This window comes from Aspergillus lucknowensis, assembly GCF_044049455.1.
Source record: "Aspergillus lucknowensis strain CBS 449.75 chromosome Unknown BJX67scaffold_11, whole genome shotgun sequence".
Classification (NCBI taxonomy): Eukaryota; Fungi; Ascomycota; class Eurotiomycetes; order Eurotiales; family Aspergillaceae; genus Aspergillus; species Aspergillus lucknowensis.
Genome location: NW_027263555.1, coordinates 588,587 through 602,789, shown reverse-complemented (window position 1 = coordinate 602,789; position 14,203 = coordinate 588,587). Strand labels below are relative to the sequence as shown.

The window sequence follows — 14,203 nt, the reverse complement described above, 5'->3', positions numbered from 1 at the left end:
TATGGGTGCTGCAGCAGGTAGTGGCATAGGATATAGCAGCCATGGCAGCCCCGTGGGGTGTAGGTACCTGGGACCTGTCCAGGTTGGAAGACTACCTGTTCTAGTAGCCAGGGCGCTTGTTCAAGGCATTCTAGCAGCAGGTGACGCGCCAGCTGGCCAGCTCGAGCCAGGCGTTGCTTGGGGTGATGATTGGGATGCTAAACTACTAACACCTTGCGATCATGATTGCGAAGCAGTACCTACACCTCCTACTAGAGGCAACCCTAGAGCAGATCCAGGCACTAAGCAACCTGGGTAAGAGTATCTTCGTGTGGCAGGCGAGCTACAAGACCACTATCTACCAGCAGATCTACACAATTGATCACACCAGTCCCGCGGGCCTGACCTTGGAGTGGATGGTAGCCTTCTACCATGTATCGCAGGCATGGCAGGAGTTTATCCTAAAGCAGGAGGAGGAGGCAGTAGAGGAGGCAAGAGGGATTATTAGGCCACCATAAGGCGCGCCACGGGGGAGATTTGGGGGCAAATTAGCAGGGTTAGGGGCGGGGGAGGTAGAGATAGAGGGGAAGGAGGAGAAGGAATAGCAGGTGTAGATTGCACTCTAGTTAAAGCTTAAGTACTACCCCAAGTAGAAGCTACTAGTGTGCTATAGCTGCTATATTATGGTTACAGCTACAGACAAGATTACCCACATGCAGATGCACCTATTGCTATCAGGCATGCTGCTAGCCAAGGGCTAGATACAGGAACTCTAGAGTCTAGAGGTAGACTAGCTAGTAATTATCTACCAAGCCCTGCATGCTGCAGGACTATAGCAGCCCTTTCCTGAGCTATTAGATCTAGTCCAGGGGTATAGCTGCATGCAGGCAGGCTATTTAGTTATAAGATAATTGCTGGCAAAGTTCTGGGATCATATCTAGGAGAAGCATGGGTAGTATAGGTACTAGTTGCAGGATTAATCTTGACAAGATATTTAGATACAGGCACTAGGATATCATGGGGGCTGGGTAAATTATCTATTTCTAGTAATAACAGAAGAGTTGGAGGAGTAATATAATAAAAGACAAGGGATATAGGAGAGGATTAATTTATTTTTTAGCCTTAAATTAACTGCAGGTACTAGAAGCTTTCTAGACAGGGGGATTTTAAGAAAAGATCAGGGATCTTATCTTAAAAAATACAAGCTAAGTTAGGTAAAAGAACCCTTACTAGAGAGTAGATTACTTATAGAAATAGTAAGTAACTAGATAAGATAAAACAGTAACTAGCAGGTAGAAGAGTAACTAGTAGGCAGAACCTGGACTTACAGGAACCAGGACTTGCAAAAAGGCACGGGGACTTGCAGGAAGGCACGGGGACTTGCATCCAGGCACGGGGACTTGTAAAAAGGCACGGGGACTTGCAGGGTGGCACGGGGACGCTGCGGGGCCGGACCCCCCGTGACCGCCCGGCAGAACGGCGACCTGCGCGGACGGAGTCCCCCGGGGGGCAGGGTTTGTCCCCTGCGTCCAGGTAGGAACCTAAGGGTATTCTAGAAGTAAATAAAGGAAGTATAATTATTAAGGAGTCAAATAAATATAGAAAAAGGCAGATACTCGGGATTCAGATTAGTAAACAATATAGTATTATTAATCTAGTTAACAATAGATAGAAAATAAAACTTCTAGATACAGGTAATAACAGTCCTTATATAGCTTAACCTATTATATTCCCTCTATGCTTGTATTATATCCTAATCCTAATACAATCATATCCTTAATATGCTCCTTCATATTCTTAGTATGCCTGTAGTCCTAATTTGTTCTAGTATTATATTACTAATATAACTAGATTGGTTCATTGTTATTCCTTAGCGTCGCGGCGCAGAGCTGCGGCACAGCGGAATCCATTGGCTGTCAATCGTCCAATTCTCTGACATATCAGTCTAACCTGTTAGGTAACCCACAGGACATATAAGGCAACCCCAGGCCCTAGAGAAGGACTGGAGACCAAATGCCATGATTTGCCTTGTAAAATATTCTTTTATAGCCAGCTAAAGCATTATAGCCGCCAGCATATTAGTCCATTAACATGGGTGTAGATTAACTCCAACTACATCCAGCCAACCATATTTAGGCCGATAGCTGGCTTCTACTAAGAAACAGGGTGGTTAATAGATTAGTATGGATAGTCTTATAGGCTTGGTTGCAACTAGATAGAGCTTAGTGAATAAACAGGGAGGAACTTACTGCCCCCAACCCTACCATATCTTGCATTGGGTAGGCCCAAATTAGGCACCATTCACAATTTACCTAAAATCTTGGTCTAGTTTTCGCCCTACCAACACTTGACTTTACTAATAGATTCTATTATATCTTTATCTTTAAAAGTATATACCAGTCTTGGCCTATTATTAGTCTATTACTCCTATTATTCCTATTATAATGCCTGTTTTGTTCCACGCTAATAAGAACTAATCGCAACTACTACTTCTAATTTTATTGCGTTTACTGCCAAGATTTGTTAAAATATAACTATTATCAAGAACCCCTAGAAAAGTCTAATTCTACTTAAGGCACTCCATTCGTGACCTGTGATTGATTTATAGGAGAATACCACCACCTATCTAGCGGCTCCTGCTCCTATACCAACCAAAAAAAAATATTCTCAAAGTATTGGCCACCTTCACTGCTCTGAAGTCGCGTTTCAGCCATTACTGGGAGGAATTCCAGCCATTATTTCTCAGATTTCAACATTATCACTGCCAACCATCGCTGCCATCGCCATTGCAGCTTTGATAATCAAGATCGAATTCTCTATTGTCAAGTCTCCAAGCCATTCTATCCCGGGTCCGCTTCTTGCCCGCTTCACCAATGTACCACGTGTGGCAGATGAAGTGTGGTGACTTTCACACCACAAACATTGAACTCCACAGGAAGATGGGTACGCGTCCACGAGCAATCCACACCGCAATAATAGAAAGTAGCTAATGCGGATCAATGGCAGGAAACATCGTCCGGATTGCACCGAACTATTTTTGCATCTCGGATCCATCGACACTCAAACCCATCTATGGCCATGGAACAAAAGTTTGAGAAATCGCCTTGGTACGGTGCCTGGAACCTCGGCCCAGCTCTGAGCCTGACGAACCTCTTTTCTGAGAGAGTGAGTAAGAGGCATGCTGAGACCCAAAGAAAAGTTGCCTCGATGTACTCGATGACTTCGCTCGTTGCATACGAGCCTTATGTCGACAACCTCATTGCAATCTTCAAGACACGACTCGATGAGTTTGCTGAGAAGAATAATGTGATTAATATGGCACATTGGTTCCAACGCTATGCATCTGACGTTATTGAAGAGCTTACTGTGCGTGCTTACCCACCGCTTCTCTGCCCCCCTTCCCCTCAAAAGGATCACTAACGATGTGAATCTTTTTAGTTTGGCAGCCGTTTCGGCTTCCTCGACGCCAGGAAGGACATAGGCGGGATAATAACATCACTCGACGCGCTCAATAGTCGATCTTCCTATCTTGGCCTGTACACTTGGCTACTTCCCTTAGTCGTCCAAGTGATGAAATACATCGGTAACGACCAGACATACGTCACTCAATTTACCTTACAGCATATTCAGAGAACCAGAGAGCAGGCGAAGCAACTGGCAGGAGAGAGTCTACCAACGCACTAGCCGCATACGCTGTCAGAATGGGATGTGGTGTTCACAGCCGCTCAGAAAGCTGGAGTTGGAAGTGATACCAGAGCTATCAGTTTAAGCGCCATCATATATCGTCTCTATCAGAAACCGGAGTCCCTGGCGAAGCTGCGCGGAGAGATTGACGCTGCCGCGCCCGGATCAAACCCGACCTTTAAACAAACCCAAGCAATGCCTTCCCTGCAGGCTGTCCTGATGGCGATCGGCTAAAGGCCATGGGACAGAGCTTTATGCCATTCGGGCAAGGGTCAAGGACATGTATCGGGAAGAACATCTCATTACTGGAGATGGCCAAGCTTGTCCCCGTGTTTGTGAGGGACTATGATCTGGAAATGACCAACTCCTGGAGTGCGAAGACGAGATGGTTTGTTCAGCCGGTTGGGTTTGAAGCTCGGGTTGTCAAGAGGGTATAGTCACTTCACAGATTGTATCCCTACGCGCTACCCGTTGTCTCCCAGCACTTGTGCTTCCTCTGCGGGTCGGTCGTAGGGAATAACATCCTCACAAGGTCATAATGAGAGTAGTCATCTGGATTCTTCCGGTGCTATTACTTTCAAAGTGTTACATCAAGATAAGGGCTTTTTTTCAACTTGATTTTACCAACCTTGCAAGGTGCGCGCGTTCGCTTTACCATTCATAAGCACGTGGGAAAGCGACCGGTCGATCGAAGTCAACAATTTCGGCACGTGATGACGTTTATGAAAGTCTAGAACGCAGGGATCTGCAGGGGCTCCTTGACTAACTGTATCCGGCTGACTTTCCCCACAGCACGACTGGCTGTGGCAGAGTCCATACGTAAGCTGACCGAGGACCGAGCCCACTCTTTTATTCAAGAACCAACCCCGAGGATCTAACTCCGGCCTCTCTTTCTCCTGGCCCATTCGCACTAAGACAAGTTACAATGTCCGAAACTCACAATAGCCCTCGAGGTATGGAGCCGACAACCTGCAAGTCCTGCGACCACTGCAGGACCCGGAAGGTTCGCTGCATTGGTATGCTCACATGATGTCTACCGGATACCGAACAGCCTCTTTGGAGCTTCTTTCATTAACTCCTTCCTATTTCTAGTGGATCCCGTGCAATCGTCCCGATGCATCCAATGCGTTGTAAGGTGGCGACTGTTCAAGCGGGCGCGGAACATCGATGCTAACTGACTTGGCTTGCAGAAACGGAATGAGAGCTGCCACTTCACCCTGTCCAAGCGAAAGCTAAAGCCAAAATCATTAGTCGAAAGGCGTAGTAGTATGTGACACCGCGGATCTAGGTCTTGCCTCTCCTATACTGCTGACACTTAAGGAGAAGCGAACCCCGCTCGACCACCTTTAAAGCCTTTGACGGAGACGTCCCGCCAACAGCCAAGTTCAACCATATTCTTGGACCAGATGTTGGAAAACCACAGTAGTATCGGGATGCAAAGGGATAGCTCTGCCCTACTCAGGGTCAGTGTGGAAGCTTTGTTCTAATTATGTACTATAGTCTAACCCAAACATCCCATCCCTAGGCACCCGAAACCGACGGCAAGTTATACGACAGCAGATTGAACAGGCGCCTATCGCTGACACTTGCTCGTCTTAGTGACTAGTTCAAGCCTTGCATTCTTCACCGAGCATCGAATACACTCTCTATCGCAACGGTTAGGAAATAACAGGCTCAACGAGTTGGTGGAGACGATCGAAACCGTCATCCGATCGCGCATTCTTGCCCAGGGACCTTCCTCGATCTCGCGTATTACATTCAAGAGGCCAGCAGACATCGAACATGTCCCCCTGGACAAGGCCAAACTCTATATCGATTGTCAGTTTTATACCCACCCCGGGGTCCACTCCTCTGGTTAATACGCTGATGCGATGAACATGTTATGTAGCTTACTTCCATCAACTGCACCCAATCTACCCTTTCCTTGATCGCAAGGAGTTCGAGGATAAGGCATTCGGACCCCACCTCTCCGAAGTCTTGAATACCAGTTGTGCGTTCTCAGCTCTATACCATACTATCCTCGCTCTTGCTTGCCAGTACCATGAAGGCGGAACATTTGATCCGGGGAATGGCAGGGCTTGGAAGCTCTTCCAGGTCTCCCTAGGTCTTGTCTCGGATATCTTGATTCCCAGAGAAGGGTTATTGAGTTTGCAAGTATGTCACGTTCGTATACGTGGTAGTGGCTGTCTTGGCTAATTGGATGCAACTAGGCTTTAGTTGCAATGGTGAGGCCCAGTCCCTCGACAGAAACATAGAAGGCCGCAAAGAAAAGCAACTGATGATTCGAAATGATCCTTCAGTCAATATTTGCCTTGACTTCCTGCTGCCTTCAAATCGACGAAATATTGGTCATGGAAGCAGCTCGAATGGCTCAGGGGCTGGGATACCATAGAGCGACCGGCGACGGAGACCAGCGATACAGAAACACTTGTCACCGGACATTCTGGGTTATATACTTCATAGAAAAGCACATGTGCTTCCAGAGCCACAAAGGCTCGGTACGTTTCGCGCTGACGAAGAAGTGGCTCCCCTGTCATGTTAACCTAACACGAAAACGCAGATAATCCCGGACTATGATATCGGATGCCCCGTACCTGAAGTCCCAGAATCCGTTTTTGAAGGGCACAACTGGTTCATGTCGGCCATTGCATTTGGGCGTCTGCTCTCCAATACGTACACTACGCTGTTTTCGGTGAGTGCCGCAACGCAATCCACCGAGGCATACCATCGCGCGATCGAGGCGATCGAGACGCAGTTGGAGCGTTGGAGAATGGCAGTGCCGTGGCAATTTCGACCCGTGGTACTGGAACGTGAACAGAGCGCGCCTCAGCCCCCGGATTTGCACTTCACCGAGCCAGCTTTCAAGTTGGCTGTCCTGCAGACCAAGTTCTGCTATTACGGGCTGATTATTGCCTTGGTGAGACTCAAGATGTATATAGGCCGAGAAGACCCGGCCCCGTCACAAGAAAAGAGCAAACGGCTGTTGATGGATACGGCCAGGGCCATTGTCGAAGGGAGCAGGGATATCGTCATCGCTGCCTACACTCCCAATTTGTAGGTTCCCCCTTTACCTCCACCAACTCCGGGGCACATACCGTCCAAGCTAGCTCCATATGAACAGAATAACTGCATGCTACTCGTATAAGCCCGAGATTTGCGAGCCAAGCTGATGGTGGACAGTGTTTTGGCGGTTCTGCCTCTCGCGGCTCTCTTTATCCTGTTCGACTTTGTCGTTCACAACCCAACGCATCCAGAAACGCGCAACAACCTCTCGTTGTTGGACGTAGCAGCCGGACATTTTAGTCTATTGGACTACAAGTCAGGAGGAGTCTTTCCTGCCTCGCTGCTCACGGAGTTTGCGCATATCGCACGGCAGTATGTCAAAGACCTGGGCAATATACGGCTTAATGGCCGGCAGCGGCGACAACAACAACAACAACAGCCACTGCTCCAGGAAGAAGAAGAGCACCAACAGGACTCACTGAGGGTTGATCCTACTCCGGAAACTGAGGTATGTTGTCGCAGTCACCTCAGAATCATCAATAACCATCTCCGATACTTGTTCCTCTGCTAACGTAACCCTCGACTAGGTTCCCACACAGCTGAATTCAAGCCGCCCAACGAACGGTCTTGGCAATGATACTGTTCATGATACCGGCTTCCTGGAAGGTGGACTTGTGGAAACATGGGATGCGAGCAACGATTTGTACTATCCCGTATTGCCGGACTTCATGCCAGGCGACTGTCCGGAGAATTTTATGGCGAGCTCCCTCAACGTTCACAGCTTGTTTGGGCTAGCGGTTCCAGATATTACGTTTGATTGATCTATGTAGTAGAGGATGAGGTATTGACATGAACGGGGCGGGGCAGAGCAGGTGAAAAAAAAAAAAAAAATGTAAAAAAAATAAACCAACCGACAAGTAACCTAGCTGAATCCCAGTCTACCTTTGAATGACGGCACCCCCTTCCTTGTTGCCTGTCCGAAGTTACTCGGCACTTGCAGAAGCGCACTGAAAAACGAGATTATGTGGCGGGACGTAATAATATGCATCAGAAAATTTCCGTCACATATCGCTCCGGGGGCAAGGTGCCCAGCATCTCCTCCAACGCCGTCGTCACCCCACTAGCCAGACTTCCCGAGCCACATACATAGATAGTTGCGTTATTCTCCCACAAATCCCAGATTATCCTCGATTCCTTCCTCAAACGGTCCTGGACGTAGCGACACTCCCTTGCTCCAGCGTGGTCAGGGGATTTACTGTACGCCCTGAAGGCCTGAACGACACCCGCCGCCTCGAACTCGTCGATTTCCTCCCTGTAGATATCATCCATATGCGGTCCGCGACAGCCGAAGAACAACAGTGCTTTCGCCAATTCTTCATCTTTCTTTCGTAGCACCATGCGCTCTTGCATAAAGCTGCGGAACGGGGCCAGGCCGGTCCCCGCGCCGATCATGATGATCGGTATGCGGGACGGGTCTGCTGGGAGGTGAAAGGCGTCTTTGGCTGGCCGCCACGAGAGGTAGAGGATGGAGCCGGGCGTGAGCGAGGCGAGATAGTTCGAGCCGACGCCTAGATACCGGGCATTGTTGTCGTTGCTGTTGTTGTCCTTGCCGCCGCTCCATGCGGGCCCGTCGATGACGGAATAGGTAAGCGAGCCGTGGGCCGGCTTGAACGAGGGTGCGGCGGAAAGCGAGTACGTTCGAACGCGCAGGGGGGGAAGCATGAATAGGAACGTGGCAATCGGGAGGGATATAGACGGGAATTTTTCAAGAAGATCTAGGACTGAAACCCGGCGATCTCTAACGAGTGACTCGTAGTAATCCTGGAAGTGGATCAGCTCTTGTTTGTCCGCGTCGGACTCGGTGGCTGCAGCGAGGGCTTTCAGGTTCTGCGGGTTCAAGGTTAGTCAATATGTCAAAACCATTTGTCACATTGCCCAATGATTTGAGCGAGGAACCTACATTCCGCGTTGCGGGCTGAGACAGCTCCACGTATGAGCTAAACAGCTCGGCCGCAGACACAGGCGTCGCATTTGGCAGACCGTGCGAGTTAAAGGAGTTGATAGTGATACTAGAGTCCGGCGCGAGGTGGAAATGTGCCAGGACTCTGGAGACTGTGCTGGGCGGGTTGACAGGGAGGATGTTGAGATGATCCCCTGGACGCCAAGTGGTGGACTCATCCTTGATGGAGAATTCCAGATGGCGCTTCTCTGAAGTGCCGGGGCTGGTAAGGACCCGAGCGGCAGTGACCGTTGCTTCAACGAGCCCCTCGTGCATTCCAATTCTCTTCGGCCTGCTGAGGCTGACTTCGAGTTGGTGTGGATTGAACGATTCGGCATCGCTGCTCTTGGGCGGGGGAAAGGTCTCTCGGAGGGCCGGTAGAAGATGTGATTCTTCCCAGATTTCGAGGTCTGAGAACAGATCACTGACAGCAGCGTTGGCCGTCCCTAGCGGTGCAAGCCGTGTTGCGGCTCGAGCCTTGTGCATCAACTCGTCAATGAGGATAGGAATGCGATAGAATGTTTTGACCCAGTCGTGGTGGCCACAGCCGAAAACTGCGTACGAGACACCTTCGAGGTCCGTGGGTTGGGCGCTTTCGAGCCACTTCATGAATTCCTTCGCATCATCGGTGGGCTGTCCATCGTACGAGGAGGTTACAATGACCACAGGCTGGTCCTTGGGCAGGCTATTGACGGCTGCGTCGAGCGGGGCAAGCTTCTGATCGGTAAACCCACGTGTCATCAGGATGGATGCCAACCGATGGGCGAGAGCTTTGCAAGTTCCACTATTGGAGCCGTAGAAGAAGGAGATCTTCTGGCCTCCAACCGGGTTACGCTGTCCAGCCGAGGTAATTGATGGTGGTGCTGAGTTGGCATCCACCAACATACTACGCCGCGATAGCTTTGTGGCGTTCTGACCGTGGCGCAGAGTAGCCCGGACCCGGAAGCCATCCGGCTTGAGGGTGAGGGTCTCTTTGATCTGGAGCTCGTAGTTCGGGTTGTCCATCACCAAGTCAAAGGTTTGAAGGACCTTCGCAACTACAAGCAGGGCTTCCTGCCAGGCAAAGGCCCTGCCGATGCAACTGCGTTCTCCATTCCCAAACGGCTTCCACGAGTTCGGGGGTAGCTTTGAGAAGTTCTCTTCCAGCATGCGTTCCGGACGGAACTCGTCGGCGTCTGGCCCAAAGATGCTGGCGTCTCGCAGACAGACAGGGAGTAGTAAAGTGATCGCCTGCCCGGGATTAATTACCCATTTCCCGCCTAGAACCTCCTGTTCTCGTGCGGAGACGGTAAATCCCGGCGCAGTGGGCATCATACGGAGACTCTCCTTCAAAACGGCGTCGATGTACGGAAGCTTCCCAAGATGCTGCACGGTGAGCTCCTCCACGCCAGCCACCTCGTCTACCTCCTTTCGGGCCCGCTCCAGGGTGTGTGGGTTCCGAAGCAGATAATAAAACGTGAAAGAAAGGAGGCCGGATGTGGTCTCGTGCCCTGCAATCAAAAACGTAATGACGTTGTCGATAATGGACTCTTCGGTCATGGCTTCGCCTGTGACTGGGTCACGGCCGTTCAACATGGTATTCAGGAGGTCATCAACTGTTTCCGGCTGATTTCTGCGTTCTTGTATAATCTCGCGAGCCATAGTTCTCATAGCTTCTATATGCCTGGACATGCGCCGTTGCGCGTGGACACGCATACTTTTGGCAATTCCCGGAAGCATGCTCTGAAGATCGGCTTCCCTCAACACATACAGCATGGACTCGACAAATGGGTGCAAAGACTCGTTATTGTAGAAATTGTTCAGGCGGAAGCCCATTGTGCAGAGGGCGATCGTGTCCAATGTCAAGCGTGTGAAATCATCGGTGATATTGATACTCATCGAACTGCCATAGCGGGCCCTGCAACCAAACACCGACATAATTAGCCTTCTCCGTATCATTAGCTTGAGGTCAGCAATGCCTACCATTTCAGGCACAGCTGTTCTGCTACGTCGCTCATGTCGTCAAACATTTGTCGGATGCGTAGGGGGCCGAATGCAGGCACTAGGATGCGATGAGCAACGCCCCAGCGATGCTCGCCGTGGTAAGCCGTAAAGAGGCCGTCGTTGGCCAGCATCCGCAGATTCTCGACCCCAGAGATCACGGCCTTCTGAAACCGGGACTCATCGCAAAGCTCATCAACAAGTTCCTGGCTGGCCGCAAAAATCTGCTTTTCGCCGTTGATTGTGATTTGGAATAGTGGTCCTGAGGTTATCATTTCATTATTGTTTATTCCTATCCAAACCGAGAGGAGGCGAAAGTATACCGTATTGCTCAGATATTTTCACGACGGATGCTAGGCCCTTTTCAAGGTCGAGGTCAAAAAGATTTCCCACCACGGGTAGGGCTAATAAAGCGCAAGTCAGCAAGAGGTGATAAATTATCAGCATTGCTAAAGAACAAAAGATGAAAATAAGCCTTACTGACGTTTAGGCCCGGGAATGCGTTCCATCATACTTATCATTTGCTGATATGGTCTTCCAAAGATGAATGATGAACAGCTTCAGGGTCTGATTCTTTCTATCGCGTATTTATACTTCATGATAAGGCAGGCATCCACTCACTCATGAGGCGTAATTTCGTCACGATGTTTCCACCTGCCGGTCGCCTGGTTGCATTCATTTGCTACGACGACTCGGGGCTCGGGGTTCGGTGTTGGCTACCGCGCCACTTTTGTGTTTCATTTCCTTTTGCTTCAGAGAGGGCCGAGACAGAATCCTGCACTGCCTCGGTTCAGTAGGCTGAAGGTTGAACCATGTCCGAGGACACTACCCGGTCGGATATGACAGCCCAGAAATGCCGGGGTCTCCAGGCTGCGAGGCTCTAAGAGTGATGGATTCCCCAAGAGCGAAAGAAGCGGTGGATACTCTTGCAGATCATCTAAAATGAGGAATACGGCGTAATGGAGGGATTTTGCAACCAGCTTCTGGAATCTAGAAGTTGGGCCGGAAAATGTTCGGTTAACCCTTATAGGGTGACTGCTACAGAAACCTCTCATTTTTAATCGTTTGATCCGGTGATATCGCGCTGGTCCATGTCCGCAAGCAAATTTATTAAGATGGAAGCTATTCAGGCCACTGTTTTAACGATGCCTTGCATTTCTCTAGTGTTGAGGTAACAGGTACAGGCTCTGAAGAGGAGCTGGGAGGTGACAACAGGTCAGCCCACCACCCCCCTGAGACCTCGGACCACCGGCGCCGATTTTCCGAATCACATGCTAACCATTTTAAAATAGCTTCTCCCACTACTGTGGTTGACCCCGGTGATTTTGTTAGTATGGTGGGTCAGCTCATTATACTCTTTCCAGATACCGCTCCCCTTAATAGTCTAGCAATGCTCAGTCTCCACATATTAAAGATATTTTACTTGCTGAAAGCTGTTTGAGATAGCAGAAACTAGCAACTTAACCTTTTACTAGGGTAGAATAAAATATGTACTAACAAAATCACTGGGGTTAACCACAGGAGTCCAGTAAGATTAATTTTAGTTTCTGTAAATATTCTAAATGTTACCCTCCATACGTCTTAGAAACTAGTTCTTTCGAGAACTAGTTCTGCTATCAATCTTTTACTCACTTTGACAACTGCATTAGGAAGTTAGAGATCAGGCTTCAAGATTTTAAGGTATCACTGGTAAGTACCTTAATATGTAAATTAGTACTAACCAACTAGTTCGAGAGGAGACATGGGCGCGGACGCGGGCCATGGTTAAGGAAATGGAGAGTGAGGTATTGTGTTTTGAATGGTAAGGTAATAAATGAAGCTGAGCCGACCGGTGGTGTTGTGAGATCACATGATCATCGGAAAATCGGCGCCGGTGGCCCGAGGTCCAGGGGGGCGGTGGGCTGACCTGCGTTCTGGAGCTGAGAGTAGCTCTAATATATCACAAATCCATTAGCAATGTGCCTAGTAATCGTGATATAGGTGGAGGTGAAATTAGTTATAATCAGGGATAGGGGAGTCCATGCTGGCAGCGAGGTTGTGAGTTTGGCATTACACATACCCTTGGCTGCAAGTTCTACGTTGACTTTATGTTCGATTGTCACTTTCACTATTCCTCTTTTACTATTTGATTCCTATCCTGATTCATCTCTTCTAATGACCGGAAGAACTTTATTACTCTGACTGGTGGAAGTAGTGACAGTCCTAATACAGAACACCAAGCCGGCGCTGTCATAGCAATCTTGGTCCATCTAATGTCTAACGGCCAATGACCCTCCCGAGATAATACCTGTATCCAAATCCTTTACCACCTACCTTCTAACCGAGCAACCCCATGATGTATCATTAAGTCTCCTCCAAAGCAAGCCGGCAGAACCCCTGCCCAGTCCCGGGGCGCCCTCTGACACAGTCTCCGCCCCTGTCACCAGCGACCGTGTCCACTTTTCCTCGCCAGTAAAGCATCTCTCTTCTTAACTCTACGCGAGTCCATAGCACCATCACCACAGACCAGATCCCCGCCCAAATAGCAGGCACTGACCAGCCAAGCTGCAACAAGTGGGCACGGAGTTTCAGTCTACGACTATATGGAAGGTCAGGCCACGTACCGTATATGCCAGTTCACTGTCGTCAGCGATGAAAATCACCGCCATAGTCCCCCCAGTCACAAGAGTTTGGGGTATCGCCCAGAGCAACGTTAATCGGTGCAGCATCCCGCGAAAGGGAGGGCTGGCATTGTACCGCCGATCCAGACTCTGGCGATACCGCTGGCCACCCTTGCCGTCCACCGCGATGATGTCTTCGAGAAAAGGATAGATGGCTGGACGCATTGGGTCGCCTTTGGGGATTGACGAGACTCGAAACCACACGGGCACGGCCAACACGTACATAATTTCCAACACAAGCATTTCCACGGCAGCAGCGAAGAGAACAGAAGACACGGGCATCGCTAGAATGCGCAACCATGGCGGATCGGGGATAGTTCCAATGACGAGTTCCGCGATGATGATCGTCCAGGCGCCGAGGAGGTTCCAATGTGTGAAGTCAAACTGTGGCAAAAAAAATGAGTTAGGGGCCACTTTTGTTAAGGAAACATGGAATGGATCCGGGAGGGTTGGGGAAGAGGGGTGGGGATTTATATTGCTGAGGGGGGGATTGGATTCACATAATAGCGGCCTGTGTTAGGAATGCGGCAGGTTGAATTCTTTTTCCAAAGCAGCCACGTTCTCTGCAACGATTCCGTGGCAAATGTCCCGAACAGGGTCATGGTCAGTATCGTGAATACTGTGTAAGGCGAACCGCCGGGTTAGCTTCCTGCATAGTGCAACGCCAAGGGAGGTATACTGTTCGTCAGAGACAGGGTCGTGGTTCTGGTCAGGAGATAATACAGCCCGATGGGGAAGACAACCGAGTCTAAAAAGACCAGAAGCCAAAAGATCAGGATGCGAAATTTCCGTTTCGCTAGACTGTAATGCAACGATGGAGGAGTTAGAGGCAGTTGAGAATCGGCCATTTTGTAGGTCTAATTCATCGAAGAAGGTAAAAAGGTTGGAAGTAGAAGAG

General features: G+C 49.6%; 3 protein-coding genes across 3 annotated transcripts; 1 reads left to right on the top strand and 2 right to left on the bottom strand.

Annotated features, from left to right (window-relative positions):
• Positions 1 to 4,588: 4,588 nt before the first annotated feature.
• On the top strand, positions 4,589 to 7,487 carry BJX67DRAFT_371098 (transcription factor domain-containing protein; the record flags this gene model as incomplete). Its single annotated transcript, XM_071031029.1, has 10 exons — positions 4,589 to 4,679; positions 4,756 to 4,793; positions 4,854 to 4,929; positions 4,987 to 5,130; positions 5,263 to 5,481; positions 5,552 to 5,817; positions 5,964 to 6,161; positions 6,224 to 6,717; positions 6,844 to 7,174; positions 7,266 to 7,487. The coding sequence occupies 10 exons, from the start codon at positions 4,589 to 4,591 to the stop codon at positions 7,485 to 7,487; spliced, it is 2,079 nt and encodes a 692-aa protein (XP_070888141.1).
• Positions 7,488 to 7,600: 113 nt separating this feature from the next.
• Positions 7,601 to 11,155, bottom strand: BJX67DRAFT_33114 (bifunctional cytochrome P450/NADPH--P450 reductase). Its single transcript, XM_071027504.1, has 4 exons — positions 11,130 to 11,155; positions 10,628 to 11,049; positions 8,627 to 10,562; positions 7,601 to 8,553 (listed from the first exon to the last, which is right to left on the bottom strand). Exons 2-4 carry the CDS (start codon positions 10,918 to 10,920, stop codon positions 7,714 to 7,716), a joined length of 3,069 nt encoding a protein of 1,022 aa, XP_070888140.1. The 5' UTR covers positions 10,921 to 11,049; positions 11,130 to 11,155; the 3' UTR covers positions 7,601 to 7,713.
• Positions 11,156 to 12,894: 1,739 nt separating this feature from the next.
• Positions 12,895 to 14,153, bottom strand: BJX67DRAFT_371096 (uncharacterized protein; the record flags this gene model as incomplete). Its single annotated transcript, XM_071031028.1, has 5 exons — positions 12,895 to 12,954; positions 13,085 to 13,189; positions 13,249 to 13,689; positions 13,806 to 13,924; positions 13,985 to 14,153. The coding sequence occupies 5 exons, from the start codon at positions 14,151 to 14,153 to the stop codon at positions 12,895 to 12,897; spliced, it is 894 nt and encodes a 297-aa protein (XP_070888139.1).
• Between the last annotated feature and the right edge of the window lie 50 nt (positions 14,154 to 14,203).